The sequence below is a fragment of the Cryptotermes secundus genome, unplaced genomic scaffold, assembly GCF_002891405.2.
Source record: "Cryptotermes secundus unplaced genomic scaffold, Csec_1.0 scaffold250, whole genome shotgun sequence".
Lineage (NCBI taxonomy): Eukaryota > Metazoa > Arthropoda > Insecta > Blattodea > Kalotermitidae > Cryptotermes > Cryptotermes secundus.
Genome location: NW_019738873.1, coordinates 2,074,034 through 2,093,946, shown reverse-complemented (window position 1 = coordinate 2,093,946; position 19,913 = coordinate 2,074,034). Strand labels below are relative to the sequence as shown.

The 19,913-nt window shown below is 39.3% G+C and overlaps 1 protein-coding gene across 2 annotated transcripts in view; it reads right to left on the bottom strand.

The window, feature by feature from the left end:
- Positions 1 to 19,231, bottom strand: part of LOC111871117 (poly [ADP-ribose] polymerase) — a 37,830-nt gene extending 18,599 nt beyond the window's left edge. For both annotated transcript variants that reach the window (XM_023863950.2, XM_023863951.2), the window contains exons 1-12: positions 18,995 to 19,231; positions 17,899 to 18,040; positions 16,429 to 16,589; positions 14,029 to 14,234; positions 11,468 to 11,660; positions 11,173 to 11,381; positions 9,832 to 9,918; positions 8,151 to 8,314; positions 6,481 to 6,626; positions 5,331 to 5,388; positions 2,930 to 3,137; positions 1,897 to 2,095 (exon numbers count right to left, since the gene is read on the bottom strand). In XM_023863950.2, coding sequence (XP_023719718.1) covers positions 1,897 to 2,095; positions 2,930 to 3,137; positions 5,331 to 5,388; positions 6,481 to 6,626; positions 8,151 to 8,314; positions 9,832 to 9,918; positions 11,173 to 11,381; positions 11,468 to 11,660; positions 14,029 to 14,234; positions 16,429 to 16,589; positions 17,899 to 18,040; positions 18,995 to 19,108 — 1,887 coding nt within the window. In that variant the 5' untranslated portion in view covers positions 19,109 to 19,231. The remainder of the gene's footprint in view (positions 1 to 1,896; positions 2,096 to 2,929; positions 3,138 to 5,330; positions 5,389 to 6,480; positions 6,627 to 8,150; positions 8,315 to 9,831; positions 9,919 to 11,172; positions 11,382 to 11,467; positions 11,661 to 14,028; positions 14,235 to 16,428; positions 16,590 to 17,898; positions 18,041 to 18,994) is intronic.
- Between the last annotated feature and the right edge of the window lie 682 nt (positions 19,232 to 19,913).

The window sequence follows — 19,913 nt, the reverse complement described above, 5'->3', positions numbered from 1 at the left end:
AGCAAGTTGTGGTCAGAGTCAATGTCTGCCCCAGGAAGCGTCTTCACATCCTTCACACTGTTTCTGAATCGATGTTTCACAAGGATGTAGTCCAGCTGATGCCTCTTCCAATCCCCAGGTGCCTTCCATGTGTAAATTCTTCTCTTTGGCTTCTTGAACCAAGTGTTGGTAACAATCAATCCATTTCGTTCACAAAAGTCAATAAGCATTTGACCTCTGTGATTCCGTCTTCCTAGTCCATGTGATCCAACAATATTCTGATATGTACCTAGAAAAATGTGAATCAACCCTGTATGTCCTACGTGGTTGTGAGGCTACAGTTTCAGATTTTGTCACATGGGAACCAGGTGACTACAAAGATGCCACTTTGAATTGTTGGGAGAATGCTGAACAGAGGGACACACACAAGAGATCACTCATGGTCGTGGTGCAAGGAGTGGTAAAGGCCCACTCCGTATTCATTCATTCCACTGCCAATCATAAGCCAAAAAAGAAATAGTTCAAGAATGCAAAGAATGTGTACAGTGGTCTAGGCAGGTTAAAATGGTATTAATGACTTCAGTCAACAGCAGAATAGAATTATTATTATTCTTAGTGGAGTGAGACTGAGTCTACTTGGTACTGCGGCCACCATGGGCCTATTGTACCAGCCCCAGATGATGATGATTGTGGAGAAACTGGTGGAATGAAGATTGGTAGGGGAAACTGAAGTACTTGGAGAAAACCTGCCCTTGTGCCACAATGTCCACCACAAATCCCACATGACCTGACCTGGGCTCAAAACCAGGTCGTGGCAGTGGGAAGCCGGTGACTAACTTCCTGACCTATGGCATGGCCTCAGTATAGAATTCACTGGCCATTTTGTTATTAATTACTAACTGTAATTAAGTCTTGAGAAAGCAGTTCGCTTTGTAAACTATGGAGCAACGACATTTAGGTTTGGATGGCACCAAGTGTAGCAACTTTGTTTCATTAATTATGACTGAGTTTTGAGAAATTCAAGCTGTTGCCAACTGCAGGGGAGGCAGAAATTCCCTTTGCCTGGTGAGGTACCTAGAATTGTGCTGGCTCTGGCTCAAGGTTGTTTGACAAGATGATATGCAGATTTCATGGTCTCTCTGAGTAAACAGCTAGTAAATACCATATTCACCTGATTGGAAGATAACTGATTCTAGAATTAAAAAACATGCCCGCAGGTAAAATATGATTTTATTAGTTTCATGCAGTGTTATACATTGAGTTGGTTTTTCTACCGTCTCCACCGTTGTCAACTTCATGACCTTCACTGTCATATCTTTCCACAGCTTTTGTGGTTCTTCCAGCAAACTTGTTATGGCTTGTGACTCTTGACCTAGAAACATATTTGTCTATCTCTCATGTATGCTCACAGCATACTCCAGAGCACATGTCAGCATTAACTGCATCTTAGAAACATCATCCCACTAAAAGCTAAGAACTTCTAAAAACAATATATTTTTGAGTCTCAAATTTAAGGCCACCCTTTGACTTTTAACCCCCAAATATAGGGGGGGGGGGGGAACCTTACTTTCCACTCAGGTAAATATGAGACTAAACTGAAAAACAGATTTAATGAGGGACTGGCTTTCTCCTTACTAAATGCAGGTAAAATACTAATTTGAGGAGAAATAAATGTTACTTATATAGAGCTTTTGCTGAGGCCACAAAATGCAGGATAGTCTTAAATCCCAATATACTATACATAATATATCTTTTACACCAAACAAAATTCATGTAATTGAAATGAACAAAATACGGAAAAAATACATGATGTTTACACTGGGTTTCAGCTGGGACCAGAAAAATATTCACCAAGTACATAATTTCTTTAAATTTGAAAACACTAAATTGGGATTTGACTGTGCAATCCAACCATACTTGAGAATAATCCAAGTCAACAGGGTAGAAACAGCCAGGAACTTTCTCAAAATGTTTTCTATTGCACCACATGTTTCCAGTCTTCTCCTCATACAGGCTCTCAAAGTGGCGAAGAGCATCTTGCAGGGAATCCATCGCCTCCAATTTGTTGCTTCCAATGGTGGTGCCTATACGACCCCATGACCGAAACACCCAGTACCTGCAAGACAATAAACACTGACCTGAGAAAGTTACTATGCCTGACCACAGGTTTAGCTGTACATCATCTCATAACACACATGATAAAATAGAAAGCATCATACTGTGATATTGAAATTAAGGTACTCATCAGGACAGAATATCTTGACACCTTCGTGCAAAAAAAAAGGGGGGGGGGACATACAGCATGAACTATGAGAACTGTATCCTGCAGAAATAAATATTGTCACTGAATAGCCCACTGTTCGACAACGGTTTGCTAAAAGCATGTTCCGTAGCTATGAATACGCTTGTATAAATAAAAGCGTTGCCACAAGATTGACGTATGATTTGTGGCAACAAACACGCTTGGAGAAATCAAAGCCCCGAAATTGACACGTTTCTTGGCAATGGACAAAACACAGAATAACAGACGAACTGTCTGAGATGTTTCCGCTGCAATGGAAACACAGAATAACAGAGGAACTGTTTGAGATGTTTCCGCTTCAACGGATAACACAGAATAATAGAGGAAATGAACTGTGTGACATGATGACTTATATTCGGGCCATGTGGCAGTTATAAAAGGGAGTTCATTCAGAAGAGTTCAATGTATGAGCTGTTACAATTAACTGCAACTGTAAAGACGTGCTAATAAACCCAATCATCAAATCCAGAACCCATTATTATTAGCCATGCAAATCCCTAATAAGGTTTTCTTTCAGCTGGTGGTCAACTTTTAAGTCCTCAGTCAAATTATTTTCTCCATTTATGGTTGTACTAAATCTGGTGTCCCAAGATAACGTTCTCAAACTTTTTCTCTTTGTTTTGCCATATGAAGCCAGTACTGACATACCTGTTTCCTGCATCACCTTCCAGCAACTGTAGCTTATAATAGGAGTTCCTCCCATTTTGGATATCCGTTACCCCAAGCACTGCATTGTAGATATCGTCCTTTTTCTTATACACATGAGCAACATCTTCCAGTTTCGTATCAGGGTCAACTGCAGCGCCTCCTTTCAATTTCAGCTTTACCTTAGATGGCATACTTTTTGTGAACATGCCTGAACAAACACATTACATTAACATTAGCTTTAACAGTGGAGTGAGGCTTAAGTCTCTTCGTACTGTTGTCTCAAACATGCCTATTATACCAGTTCCTGACAACAAATAAGTATGGAGAATTAACCCTTTCCGGTCGGCACATTTGGAAAAATATCCGCAGCCAGGACAAGAGGGTTTTTAAATTCCTGCCGAGCAACTAAGTGAAGTGTTTTGCTCAAAAAGTTGGTTCAACGAGGGCATAAATTTGAAAAGCAAAATGTGTACTTACATTTTCAATGTCCACTTCTTGGGTCAATTCAACACCGCTATAATATGTCAGTGAAAAGGTGGTAGTCTTCAGTACCAGACACACTGAGTCATAGTCTGTCCACCAAGGAAATAACTATTCTTGAAACAAACAGTTTTTCAGAGTATAGCAAGGTATACAAGTCACCTGTACGTTTTCTGTAATTTGGAATTATACTGTGAACATGATCAGTGTCACTGTCAACTAATACAAATAAACCAATTCCCCACTTCATTGGTTTTCATTCGGATTATAAGTTTTGAAAATTATTCTGCGCTTGAACCCAACTGTTGATTTATCTACTGCAATGGCACAAAATTTTTCTGAAACTGTTTCTATATAAGTTCTATTACCCCATGTACTTTCTTGTCCTTTTGATGGCCTGATGGCTTTATTTGGTAGTATCATTTTCCCACATGCATCATCCAAAATATCTGTGATCTCTGGACATTATGTCACCAAAAAAAAAAAAATCTCTGTTTTCCTCTCACTAGACTCTTTTATGTTGGGTAATTGCATTAGGTCCATATTTATAATTAGACCTAAAAATGCATACACTTCAGGAACTAACACATCAGACCAGCTACTCCAAATAGACCTCGGGCTAGGATGAAGTTCCAAAATTTTGTGTTTTGCACACCTGTTCATCTCTATGTTATTCAAAAGCTCATCATTGAAAAATAATGTAAAATAATCCATGGGCTCTGCATCTGGCAAAATGTTAAATTGTGGCCCTGCATTTTTAGTAAATGTGTATGCCTTGGGTTTCTTGTTGCCGACTGTCACATCTTCCCACCCATCAATACACGGAAAACTTGTTTCACACTCACACTCACATTCACTTTCTGATGATATATTCCTTGACTCTCCATCCTTGGCATACATGCAATTATATTTCTGCTTTTTCACGTGAGAAGGCAGAACTCTGCTTGCATGTAAAGCCATGTTGATAGTATTGATGCACAGTAAAAAACATGAATGACATTCATTCCTCATGAAGTTCAAATTATGACTTCCAGATGGCAGAAGGAGGCAGACAAAACATTCATGCATGCATTGGTATAGTCTATAGTGCCAACTAGTGACACATGATCAAAATATGAAAGCAGAAACATGAAACAAAGTTTGTTGATTATATATCCACATTTGTCCATGGAAGCACAGTCACCATGTTGAGTATATATCGAGGTTTGACTAGAAAGGGTTACTGGAATCATAACTGGCAGGGGGTATTAAAGTGCCCAACTGTCACTTTGTCCACCACAAGTCTCACACCGACTATCCTTGGATTGTAATCAGACCCCCGCTGTGAGAAGTTGGCAACTAACAGCCTAAGCTATGGAACAGCCTTCATGCATTGTAACTAACTACAAGCAGCCGAGTCCTTTTTGAGAAGCTAATGGTACTTAGTTAGTTATTGGAGAGGGTGGGTTTCCCCATGCACTTAGACCTGTATTGGTCCAGTGTGCTTCCCTCCATGATTTCTACCAGTCTCTATATCCTACCAGTACTGGTGCTTACCATCAGTCCCGCCCAGCCAGCGAGACCAGCTCTACTAGCTGAGAGGTATCTATAATGCTTGCCCCATCTATCAGAGGCGTTAGAGACTACTGTTGGGTGGGAAATGTCTGTAATTTGGCTCAGTGACCTCCTTTAGAGATATGAAAGCTAATAGTAACTCAACTAGTCAAGATTTTCCCTGCACTTTTATGAAACCCCAACATTCATTACTTTGTTCATAATTAAATGCTATATTTTCACCTCAGAAATTTTAGTTATGAGTTTTGCATTACAGAAACTGCAATGATGGCCTAAAACCAAATCAGAAACAGCAAGAAATGGAGGAACAAAAAGCTGACACAGCTGTCACTGTATGAAAGGCATTTATACAAAAGATAACACTTACTTCCACTTTTAGACTTCTTGTTGCCGTCAACCACATCCACTGCTATCCTCTTTTGAGGCTGCAAACAGTGTCAATGTGTTAAATACCTTTTTTACTCAGGGCTTGCACCACCAAAATATTAAAATTGAAAGGATGAAACTGTTAACATGACACAACACATGATATGCAAATTTTTTTAAGAAATACAGACTGTCACAAGGATCTCAACAAAAATGTCCACCCTTTCTGTATAGGTGCAAGATACCAAGCCCCCACAATCTATACAGAATTTGTAACATCATTCATGTTTCAGCCTCATATGCCTGGAATTTTACAAAAGAATATGTAAAAGGTAAAGCTATCTCTGTAACAGGCTGTAGAGGCCCATAGGGTTGTGAGACATCAAGGCTCCAACATATTGTAGACAATCAGCTCACAGATGGCAGTGAGTTTGTCAGCCTTACACGCCGGCCACCCTTTACCCCCAGGAAGATTCCTGGTACCCATTTGACGGTGAGTTTGTCAGCCTTATGCGCCAGCCACCCTTTACCCCCAGGAAGATTCCTGGTACCCATTTCTGTTAGAGGCTGAGTCAGCCCCAGGGCCAAAGTATGGGTGGAAGGATTAGGTCAATTGAAAAATCCAATGATGTCATCGGGAATCAAACCCATGACCTTCCAGCTTGTAGCATAGTGTCTCAAGCAACTACAACTATCGCTTGCCCCAGAAAAATATCTGGATGTCCTAAATACTGCTAAATGCTACTTGGTGGGAAACAGAAACATTGTACAACTTCAGACTGTTAAAGATTTCAAGCAAGGAAACGTAGAGCAACTGTTCTATGAACACTGAAATAGAGATCTGACATTGTCACAGCCACACTATACAGTATTTGACTGGCTACTTATCTTCCCAAAAACTTGTGATGTACTCAACGTAACACCAACACAACACAGTATGGGTCAGAGAAGAGGGAATGTTTACCATTTGTGAGTGAATTCTATGTTACTGATAAAGGAACATAAATTTACATGTAATAAGGGTCGCATATTGACAGCATGCAGTACACAGCACCCATCCTTAGCGGTGCACTCATATGTCACAGGTTCATACAAGGGTATAACATAGGCTGGAACACGTGAGTGGTAGTTCGTTAAATGTGCGTACTCACATCTGAGCCCCATGAAGAGATATTCCTTTCGGAAATTAAGGCCAGAGCCCCACCATCCTTTACCTCATCTAAAAAGTCTTCAGGCAACACCTGTATATCGCAGGCTTTAACGTCTTCCATTTTCTTAGTCATCTTCTCCAATTCATCTGGAAAAAAAAATAAACCTTGCAGAGTAACACAGCGGGCATTCGCATTGCTTCCAATCAGTAAGGTGGCTACTAACAGCGAAACTGACTTCATGGTGTGGCGTCCTTCTCGAGCCACTGCATTATTTGGATAGTTAAGAAATTCCTGGCTTCTTAACCATTTGCTAACAGCAACAAAACCATATAGATGTGTTGCTAGGCAACAAGTGTGAGATAAGCAAATACACAACAGCTGTTACTGAGTAACTCCTTCGCAACCAAACATGTTTCCTCAGCAACAACTGAACTACAACAATGAGGAACGGGGTTTCTTGCTCAATCAGTGTCCAGATGTTATAAGTGTGGAGAGTTACACTTGATGTGTGTGTGATATGTACACTTGACGAAGGCCAAGCATATCCATAAGAGACAAACCCGTCCTATTGTTAGAGAGGATGTGGTGTAAGGACTACGATTGTAAGGGTTTAGTTGAAAAAAAAATTCTGGTTGTGAGCCTCATGGGGCTTGGTGCCAAGACAAACTGATTGGTAGTAGCAAAGTACTCTCAGCTGCAGTCAGTCAGTCAGCCAGTCAGCCAGTGCAGTGGAGTCAGTTGGTGAGTGTCTTAGTCTGATAGTCAACAGTTGCTGCAGCTGAGGCCGGGAACAGTTTGGGAACCCAGAGTAATGCGAACCTCTGCTTTGGAACTGCTAATGAGCAACGGCTGAAGACTGAGAAGACTTTCTGTGTGCTGCAGTTACAGCGATCTTTTGAGTGTTAACTCGGTGAGACTGTTGTATTTATGTGTTGTAAGAGTAATAAACGCGATCATCAGTCTGAAACCCACGTACAGTCACTCTAAATAGTGACAATACACACAGACTGACATTACATCTTTATTTAATTGTTCAAATTTATATTTGTATTGATTTTTTTATTATTCTTAAATAATATATGATATTGCATGCCTGGCAATACAAATTGAACATGAACTCCTCACATCAACACACCAGTTTATGCACCTTTTACCGTCACTTTAACAGTCTTGCAACACTGAAGGTGAAGAAACTACAAACACAATCACTGTGTTTGCTGAAGCTTCACACTGTACTCTATTCAGAGTCAGATCAGTCCACTTCAAATATTCTTAACCTTTCCTTAAGATCCATCTTCATATTAACATATCATAGGCCTTCCAAGGTGTCCCTTCAGGTTTCACTAAAATTTTTTACTCTTTTGGTGCGTTTAATATTTCAGACAGTGTTACTTCATCAGTTAATTCCAAGTATAGTGCAGTCATATTTTATGCAAATTTAAAATAGTGTGCTATAAACAGTATTAATAAAGTCTCACCTCATGCACAAAGTTTCAAATAACACAACTCCCAAAGAATTAAGCAAGAATCACATGTGTGTTTCAAAACATACTGAATTATGCGAGATCATCAGGAACACATCCCTCGCATAAAATGTGACCACACTGCACATCACAAAGGGTTTTACTTAAAAGTGTGATATGGAAGTTCATACAGTCCTCAAAGTTTACCTGGGGTTGAAATTACAGCAGCAAGTTTATCATGGATCTTTGTTACAACTTTCCCACCAAGCTTTTTAATTTCCTTTTTCAGCTCATCCTTTGGTCTAGTGGTATTTCCCAATATTACAAACTCCATATTCTTCAGAGGAGGTCCAGCTCTTTCAATTTTGGGCCTGAAATTAAAAAAAAAAAAATATTTTTTTCCCCCAACATTCTGATCTTCCTGTATTAGGTCTATTTAGAAAGTCCCTGGAATTCATCAATATTATTATTTTATGATTTACAGCTAAGTTACATTTACGCCTTCAAAATAATTTTCTTGACCATGAATGCACTCCTCCCGTCACCTTTCCCAATTTTGGAAGCACTGTTTGAAGAATGTTCACTGAAATACTCTCAAGTTTGTCTTTGTTTTTATAATGATCTCTGCCATTTGAAATCTTTGTTTCACAGTAATTTTTAGTGTAATGAACAGGAAATGTGGAGAGGTGCATCAGGTGAAAATGTAGGTTGTGGAAGGGCAGGAATCAGTTGGTTTGTCAAGAACTCTGGAGTCAGCAAACAGTCAGTGAGCTGTTGCACTGTCATGATGGCGGTACCATGTTACCTGCACTCCACATTTCTGTATGTTTACTTCATATGCTTCAGAACTTCCAGATGATAATACCAGCTGCAACAAACGCATGATAAACAATGCCACAATTGAAAAAAAAATCACCATTTTCACTGTCACGATTTTTGGGTGCAGCAAATCTGGACTCTTTCACAGTGATAAATGCTGCCTTGTTTCAACATCATATCCATAAATACAAGTCTCATCTCCCGTGAAGACTTTTTCAAAAAGATGTTTGCATTCACTCACTGCAGGAGATATTTCATAAATTGAAACACACTGAATCCTCTTATCTTCAGTCAACAGCCTTGGTACATATTTTACTGACATTTAACGCATCTTCTGCTAAAAATTGTAGAACATGTGATAATGGATATTTCAGTCTCTTCTGCTACTTCCCGTACAGTCAATGACCTGCATGGCCAATGCCCTTAACTGGGGCAATCAACGAAACATTTCTCAAACCTGAAGGTCAGCCTGACAATCTGTCACTGATGCCACCATTTTCATCTGCTGAAGTTCTTCACTCTGGAAACATTTGTGCAATTTTTGTGGTGTCACTTTCCTCAAAGCTTCCCACAACACTTAATCTTGGGATGAGTTTCTGCAGCTGTTCTACAAAATGTGACACAATATTTCACACAAGTTCTTTGTTCCTTTATGGACACATCCCAATGTAACAGAACAAAAACAACACAATGACACAAATGATTATAATACTAAAAGACATCACCGGTACAAATTGCTTCATGTAGATTAGTCACAACTATCAACCATCCCACATGCATCCACATGTAGGTGACTGGTGTCGCTCCACGTGTTCATTCTGGGAACTTTTTAAACAAACCTCAGATAAATGAAAACGTTTATAGCCGTTTTTGGAATGCTAGGATGTGTGCTGGATGAAATGACACAGATGGTATTTGTATGCAGGCAATACAGTTCATAAAAAGATTATCTAGCATAGTGCAACACTGAGACATGTTCTGCATACAATTTCGTAGTTTGCTGAAAACAGAAGCTGGTAACTTTGTTACAATGACATTGCTGTTTGATAATCTCATCCAGTTTACTTACTTTGAGGTAGATGGATCACTCTTCACGGTTGATGAAGGTGCATGAAGCTGCACAATTCTTTTTCTTGCAACATATTTGTACTTCTTCCTGCAAGGAACCAACGTTTGTCACAGATCTAAGCAGCAGTAAACAAAGAAAGTTTAGTGAAAATATACAATAATTCTTATTGCAAAAAGAGAACTTAGCCTCATTTTGGTGCATATATTTCTCTTCACAACATACATAAGCATACACATTCTGTACAGGCAAACTTCCTGAAAGAGTGAGCATCAGTGTACACATGGGTTTAGAAGCACATCTGCATCAATGGCTACATGCGGTTCAATAAAAATCAGATTAGATCTTCTTTTATGAAAACCACTATAAAATTAATTACAAGCATGTGTGTAACAAAGTAGTATAAGACTTTATTAAAAAAACAAAACAAAATAACAATAAATATTGTGTTAGGTAGTTTTAATAAAACTTGTAAGATTTTAGGTTTTCATGGCAGTGACTATGAAGAAAGCAGTCTTCTGGGATGTGGCGCCATGTAGATATTGTGTTAACCAACGTTTCGGAGGAACATATCACCTCCATCTTCAGGGTATAAGACAACAAGAAATCTGTGAGTGAACCAGCATGAGCAAGTGCAACAGACTGTTGCACCTGCTCACGCTGGTTAGTTTCAGAGGAACATATCATCTCCATCTTCAGGATAGAAGACAGGAAGAAATCCGCAAGTGAACCAGCATGAGCAGGTGCAATACGTTCCTTCAAAACGTCGGTTAATACAATATCTATACGGTGCCACATCCCAGAAGACTGCTTCCTTCTTAATAAAACTTGTCTACAATGTGATATTATAACTGAAGAATGAGACAGTTACTAACTTATATCACAATAAATGACATACCAGCATAACAAAGACCATGCATTCAACAACAGCGTAGCTGTTGGAAGCAGTGTTTTCTGTTGGGTCTACGGTCTACGCTGATGCTATATAACGAATGCCCCAGGCCAGCTGAGTGGAGCTGAGTCATGAGAGTAGTACCAGCTGTGAACACAAAAGCTGAGGAACCTATGGCATTTTGGAGACACCAGGCAATGACTAGTGAAGACACAGCACACTGAGAAGACATAGTGCTTGCTGCAGTGAATTGCTGAGTGTGTGAATTTCTGAGAGCGCTACAATTAATTGTAGTTATGGTTCATAAGAGTTCAGTAATTCCAGTTACCAATCCAAACCTTATGTTTAATCACATGACATGACGATGACATGATCAAATTACAACAGCCAGCAGAGGTTGGCTTTGAAACTCAAGTTATTTTCACATTTACTGTGTAATGCAAGCTACTTACAAGAATTCATGGTCTGACATGAGCTCAGAAGGCACTCGGAATGGCTTCCTCTTTGGCTCAAGTGTTGTATTCTGGCACTTGGTCCACTCAGTCAGATCTCCTAGACACTGATAGCCAACACCTGAGCAGAACACAAACTGGCCACCTTTGCATTCATCACAGCGCTTAAGAGCACCGAATGTCATGATATCTGACAGACGATCCAACATCTGGAAAGAGACAAACAGTAGGCACATTATGTACATACTAATATGACATAACTGTGAATTAAGTTTAAGTTATGCTGGATACAGACCCTCTCCTCACCAACTGGTACTTCTTGGTCATTGTATTCGAGCAGATCCTGCAAATCACTCTTCCTAAGTTCCTTCTTCAGCTGGTCTCGGTATTTGTACATTATTTTGCTCTGTTCTCTTATTGCAGCATTGCTTGATTTTGTTTTCTTTGATGGGGATGGTCCATCAGTTTCATCAGTGGATTTTTCTTTCCTACAACAGTAAGATAAAAATAGTAAAGTAAAGCTATCCCCGTAACAGGCCGTGGAGGCCCATAGGGTTGTGAGATGTTGAGGTTCCCACATTATCTAGACAATCGGCTCACAGATGGCGGTGAGGTTGTCAGCCCTACATGCCGGCCGCACTTTACTCACCAGGAAAATTATTTAATTAATTACTGGTACTCATTTCTGTTAAGAGGCTGAGTCAACCCCAGGGCCATAGTGCAGCTGGAAGGATTAGGTCAATTTAAAAAATATCCAGTGACCTCATTCGGACTTGAACCCGCGACCTTCCGGCTTGTAGGATAAACATAATAAAATTGAGTCTCCCCTGATATTGCTGAACTGAAAACTTCCCATTAAAACTCATGCCCCCACCCCCCCAAACACAAGCATGCACACAGAGCCCAAAGACTGGCTATTCTAAGCTTTTACGCCTTCCTCAGTCTCTCAAGAAAAATGGGGCATTCAGTAACACAGCATATAAGCATTCTTTGCAATTTTATTTATTAACCTGTTTATCTGTTTCTACCTTCACATTTGTCCAGTGGTTCAGGCTATGACATCATATCACAGAGAGACAAACATGACCACTGTACAGCGTTCTGTCTTACTTTATAGCCTATCACTGTGAGTGTACCTTAAAACTGGGGACTTCCTTCCCCACGTGTATTTTCAACCATTCCGTGACTCAGAATTTTACATTCTAAAGAGGTGATGAAACACTGTTAAACAAAGATACTGATGAACCAACACGTGTCAGACAAACTTGTACTCTTCTCCAAGTGTAATTAGAATGATCAAGTCAATGAGGATGAGACGAGTAGGGTATGTAGCACGAATGGGGAGAAAAGTCAGAGGGAAAGAGACTACTCGGAAGACCAAGACGCAGGTCGGTCTGTGGATAATATTAAAACGGATCTTAGAAAGTATGGGGTGGTATGGGCTGGATTGATCTGGCTCAGCACAGGGACAAGTGGAAGACTCTTGTGAACATGGTAAGGAGCCTTCAGGTCCCATAAAACGTTGGGAAGTTCTTGAATAGCTGCACAATTCATGGGTTATCAAGAAGGGTTCAGCTCCATGAAGTTAGTTAGTTAGTTATGAGTTGATGCAAGCACACACCACGGACACTGAAAATTGAAACACAGCCACAACTATGAAGAAACTGTCAGATTCAGCTGATCATGCAAAAAGTGGAGACACTGAAATGTGATCACAACACAACTCATGACGGGCTGAAAACTGGATAAACTGTAACACGATCATGATATGGCTCATGGCAGACTTGGAAACTGGGAAAAATTGTAACATGAGTACAACACACTTTTGGACATTAAAAACTGGGGAAATTGTAAAGTGACTGCAACAGAACTTGTGGATGGTTATGAAACTGGGAAAACTGCACTGTACATAAAGAGCAGTGAATAAATGTTTTTTATCTGACAGTAATTGGCAATTTTTCTCCTATAAATGCAACTGCCTGCCATTTGAAATTTGTTTTTCAAACCTCAAGCCCTATATGATCCTAGTCAACTTCCTTCAATACACTGAAATCTTCAGACCAGAACTTGTCATGGAAGAGCAGATGCAATTCAGTGCTTACTCTCTTTGCATGCTGCCTGACACTTCACCATATCATGACAGCGTCAAACTTATTATCTGATATTGCAGATATCAGTGTACAAAACTGAAATTGAAATCATGATTTAAGCTGGATGTACATGCTCAACTTGGGAGGATGTGAACAGCTAAACAACTGTAAATTTCTACAGCGGATGCAGATAACAACTTCATCTCTTCATGAGTATTCTGCCTGAGCATCCACTATAATATGACAGAATCAATATTGTTATTTGATATTACACAGATTACAACCAGCCGTAGAGTCTGCAATGTGCACATAGCAATCTGGCAATTTGTTTCATGCTCAGAATATGCTGCAGTTTTCAGTTTCCTTGTTTTATGCTTGCCCTTAGAATGATGCCTATTTGGTGTGAACTAATTTGCACTATCTACCCATCTCCTTTATAGTGTAATCGGTATAGCGACCAGCTATGGGCTGGACGACCAAGAGGTCAAAGTTCAAGTCTCAGTAGGGTCAAGAATTTTCATTTCTCCACTTGTCCAGGCTGGCTCTGGGGTCCAGTCAACCTCCTATACAATGAATACCGGGGGTAAAGCAGCCAGGGCGTGATGCTGACCACTCACCGACAACTAGTGCCAAGGTCAAGAAAAAGTGGATCTATACATCCACTCCCCCTTACGTCTACATGGCACAGTGTTTAATTAAACTTTATCTTTACTTTTACACATCTCCTTTAATTAACAGAATATTTTATATTCAATACATCACTTACTTTTCAACTTTGGGCAATTTGTTTTTCACTAGTTGTTGATCTTCTTTTTTCAAGCTTTTGATACCAGGAAGGCAACTTCCAGATTCCCAAAATTCAAGTTCATCACGCAGTTTTGCAAAACAATCTACATGGTGCCAACGCTCCTGGCCACCATACATTTTTGCACCCTCACTGTCGAAGTCCTTCTTCGAAACACGTACTTCATCCTAAACGGAAAAGTATTAAAACAAAATAAAAATCACTTTTTGTTTGGATCTGACCCACAAAAAGTACAGAAACAGCAGCAAAGAGTAAAACATGAAATTCACATCACAGGATCTTGTCTTCTTATGCAATATATCAGTTTCCTGTGATGCTAGTGATTCATTTTTGATTTACTTCTCTCAAAATCTACTGTATGGGTGTTTCTCCTCCACCCTCTCTCGCAATCACCTGTAATTTGAGTTCTGAAGTTCAAAGGTAAGACACAAATTTACCATATTCCCCTAGTTCAATCCTCGTCTTTGTCATCTGTCTGTACCTTATACATCAATTTATTCCACGATTAAAAGTGAAAAAGTAAACAACAAATGTATCTACCACACATGCCACAGCTTAATTAACTAAGACAACAATATAGCATTACATACAATATGACGTGCGGGACAGGAAATGAGAGTATATAATCAAGACTGTGATATAATAAGATCTTCCAAAGAAGTACTTGAGAAACCACCTTCCACGGCCTAGAAAATCATTATAATCTATTCTGTCAAAACTTCATGAAGTAGTACACCCTAAGCATTTTTAAACGTGTGCCACGAAGAATGTCACGGCACATATCACAAAGCCAGTAGACTCAGCCTAAAGGTACAGTTCTACTAAGAGAGCAAAACCATCCAACTGCTCCCTGTAGCAGCTGCAATCACTGTTCCAAGAATATTTCAATTTATTTGAGTCTGGTACTGGAGCCAGGAGTCAGGGTAACTCAGATGGACTGATCCCCCAGTCAAGGAGACCTACAGACTGCCTAAGATTAGGAAACTGAAGTGAATTAAAGTGTTTCATGGATATCCTATGCTACAAAGTGGGAGAAACAGAAAACAGACATATAGATAGATATACACAGTAAATATAGTCTTTGGGTATTACAGCCAGGTACCTTTTACTGCTGTGTGTCTGCGTGTGAAAGCCAGTCATATTATATGGTGCACACTCAAAAAGTAGCAATGAGGCATGCACCTTACTAATTAAATTATAATAATAAAAAATGGTTTAGCTGTAGTTGATTATTCATTCATTCATTCATTCATTTATTTGCATTCTGTTAATCCATACAAGGTCAAACCAACCTATGGGATATAGAACCTGTCAAGATACAAATATAATATAAACATAAAATAATGATATATACGTACATTCATAAAGACCACAATAAGGACATAAAGTAAAAACACAGTATTGCATAACAGCAGTGTCACAAAAACACATTTTGATCAAAGACACAAAGCAAAACACAGTATTGCACAACAGTGTCACAAAACACAGTTTGAACAAATACACCATATAATAATGAAGACAATGAAACATGAATGAATTGAACTTACAGTGGGAAGACCTCCTACAACTAATCTAAATGTACAAAGGGCAAGAAATATAAAAAGAACCATATTCATTAGGAAGTTAATTGGTAATATTCATCAATACTATAGAATGCATGTTCTGTAAGGTAGGTTTTTAATGACGATTTGAAATGCTTAATATCTTTAGATAGCATTTTAATATTTAGTGGTAAGTGGTTATAAATCTTACTTCCAGAAAAGAGTACTCCTTTCTGTACAGATGACAGATTTGTAGAAGGCAAGTGTAAATTGTGGTTGTAACGAGTATTAATATCATGAATATCAGAATTAGATATAAAGCAACTTCTGTTCTTGATGACAAAGACAAGTAGTGAGAATATGTATTGAGACTGAAGTGGCAATATTTGTAATTTTTTAAATAATTCACGGCATGAGTCGTATCTACCTGAGCTAGTAATAACTCTTATTATTCTTTTTTGAATTTTAAAAATACTGTCACTGAGATAAGAATTACCCCAGAAGACAATACCGTAAGATAGAATAGAGTGTGCATAGGAATGATAGATCGACTTCATTAAGTCTAAAGACATAAATGGTTTTATTGCCCTTATTGCATAACAAGCCTTATTTAGTCTTGATGACAGTTCAGCGATATGATCCTTCCATGACATTGTACTATCAACATTTAAACCCAGGAATTTAGTACAATTAATATTGGTAATCACTGAGTTAGAAGATATTATTTGCATTTTTATTTCTTTATGTTTTTTTAGCCTCCTCGCCCCCCAAACACAGACACATAAACAAATAAAAAATGAAGATGCATAAAAGCACTCACCTTCATAATCTTCTCTTCACAGCCTCGGCATGTGGATCGACTCGACTTTGCATACTCAACAGTGAAATCCTTCAATGCAACATTATCTTCTGCGGCTGCCTTTCGTTTCTTGCCCTTGACCTTAGTACTTTCTTCAGCAACTGCACCTGCTCCACCACCCTCTGAGAATAATTCCAAACATGAATGTTACCACAAAACAACAACATTAAAGATTAAACTAAACTCCTCTCCTTCCCACACTTGCTACAACATATTACCATTAAATTATCACGTGCAATAATTTCCTTCATATGAGATATAAATGGCATATTATAAACAGTAAACCTCTCACCAGTAAAATGTTTCAAAGCTTTGGAACAAACAAGAAACATCTGAATACTGTGCCTAACACTGAAACATTCAGCCTTATCTCCTAGGCTCAGAACTATTAGCTGTCATGGCTGAAGCACAGCTAAACCTCAATACAGCAAAATTCATGGAACCCAAACTTCTGTCCTTAAAACATAAGTGTTCTCAATGGTGCCATTCATAGCCAAGACATGCATATACCTGACACACAAGTGAGTGGATATTAATGAGGAAATCTGAGAACCATAATTACTCTTAAATAACTGCACAAAGCCATTGCTTGGACTCCACAAACCCACTCGTCTCATTATCTGTAAAAGGTAAAACTGTTACTGTATAACTAATTGAGCATCATGCCATGAACACTATACTGGGGACTGGAAATACAATTTGTTCACCCCTGATCATTGTACTGTTGAGAATACATCTTTTGAGCAATTTAAGTCAAAGATCAACTCTTAGTAACCAAAAAACTGATCTATGTTAAACTGGAAACTTGGTTTAAATATCTTTCAGATAAGTGCAAAATGAACTCCCAGTACATTTCACATCATCAGCATCGACGGGCAGCTGATGTGTCCAATTTAATTTCAGCCCCACCTGGTTTCCCTGGAGAGAGTCAGGATGGCTCAGTTGGTATAGTGACAGACTACATGTTGGATGGGCTGAGTTTGATTCCCAGCAGTGTAGGATTTTTCTCTTCTCTACAGCATCCAGACCAACCCTGGGGCCCACCCAACCTCTTATCCATCGGGTACTGGGAGCTCTTTTCGTAGGGGGTAAAGTGGCATGGGCATGAAACTGACTGCTCACCTCTATCTAGTGTCAAGGTCAAGAAAGGTGGAACTATGCCTCCACTCCCCTATATATCATGCCGTGGTGCTTAACTAATTAAGTACAAGGAAAACTTTACCCTTTTTTTACCTTAACCTTTATCTGGATCTGATCCTAGTCTCACGGGATTAGGAGATCCATATGAAACTACATAATCTAAAAACAAGCTCTATTACTATTCTATTGCAGCTAATGGTGAGTAAATATTGATGTCAATGAGGAAACATCTAAATACTACTTCCTCCAAAGTGGTCATTGTAATAGAAACATCTATAACCCATTTCTTACCTATTTTGGCCTTAATCTTCTCCTGATCCTCCCACCTCAGGGACTCAAAATGAGAGATATCACCCACTGTTTTTGGTCGCTGACGGCCAAAAAAGCACATGAAGTGATACCAGTGAGGGGTCTTCCCATCAAACACTGGTGACTGCAAAATAATTCATAGAAATTAAGAAATAATTGTTATTTCTGTATGTCAGTTACATGAAATGATGCACATGATTTCCCAAATGAAAATTATCAGCAGTCCCAAGGCCACCCTTCATTGGTTTTCAGCTTTCACGTATCATTTACAACTTAATATTTTTACCTAAAGTTACCACAGTCCAGACAAAAAACATAAATTAATTCAGACAGAAATGAGATCCCCTGCGAATTGAAGTAGTGAGTCTTGAATGGGGTCCCCTCAGCACTGTGATGATAAGTGAGGAGCTATTTCAAGGAAATAGCGGCTCCGGTCTAGAAAAACCTACATTAACGGCCATGGGGTTTCGTTGCGCTGACCATAACATCCTCTCTCCGCACTAACTTCGCCGACAAGAGGCGGTCGCTCAGGGACTATAATTACGGAGTTTGTTTTTGTTCTTGTTTTGAGCCTTGACATCTCACAAGGGTATGGGGCTTCACAGCCTGTTACAGGGATAGCTTTACCTTTCTTTAATCGTTTGATTTACGATAATGAGAATATATTTTTATCTACAAATATTTTTAAACAGTGAATTTGGTTTACATCATTAACTGAATCATCCAGCCTCTTTTATCAATTTGTCATTTGTATCGGCCAACAGGCATCACCATCCTAGCTGCATTTAGTCTTTTACGTCCTTATGCTGTGTAATCAACCTAATGAAAACCAACGTCTCGGAAGAACTTGCTGCCCCCCTCATTAGAGTAAAAGATTTACTACTTCAATTCTGAAGACGCAGGCAGCAGTTTCCTCCGAAACGTTGACACCAACTTACGGAATTACACAGTATCACGCACCGGAAGACTGTAAACTGCCGTGAGAACCTCAATCTCATACATTTTTAAGCATCTTTCATGTGTCTTCTGTTGCGCGGGAACAAATTCCTAAAGAACGAAAAGCATGTTTAATATCTACCTGCACCATAACGGCCAAACGCAGAGTATCCTTTGCAATAGGACTTTTACATCCCCTACACGAGGCGCGACCGCTTTTGGCATATTCTGCTCTATATGGTAAAACGTCTGACATTATACTCTTCTGCCGACACAACGTACACTACAAAAAAAAATCACACACAACAAAACAAATGTTGAAACATCAACAACTAATACGCGCCACAAGCACCAACCTGCACCAACCGGCTTTAGCGAATGTCGTCATAGCTCATGGCGCTCGTGGTCTGCCATCTAGCGATTGGTTCATACCAGCACTCCAACATTGAGTACTAGCCTGTCATCTATGAAAGAGATGGAGAAACTACAACAGGCGCGAGGTTGTAGTAGCGATAGCCCAGTCGGTAGGAATGTTAACCTCCGCAAACTCATCCTTCTCACTCTGACATATCGTCTGCTCACTCCGATTTCCTGTTTCGTACACTTACCATCGCTCACCATCGACCCCGAAGATGGGCGATAGTTTCCTCCGAAATGTCGTGCCTTTCACCATACTTCCTGGCGTTCTATTCTAGAAGACAGAACTTTTCACAACGCCACTGTGAGAACCACACACGCATGGAACTCGCTCAAATTTCAGGCCAAAAGTCAGTATATGTGATATTGATTTAATCAGCACTCACACAAGCTACAATGCGGAAATAGGCAAGCAACAACCAGAAGGGGACTTAAGGATTAAGGATTAAGGCGCTTAACAGCTTACCTGTTGCAATAAAAGATCTGTCCCATAATACAAAACAATTTAAATTGGTCTTGAAAAATTTCTTGTATTCCCATTCATTTTATACGTTGGACGAGTATTTCAAATACAAGATGAACTAAACTTTTTATAAATGCTGTTTATATTTGTATAACAGAATTTCAATTGATATTTGTATGCA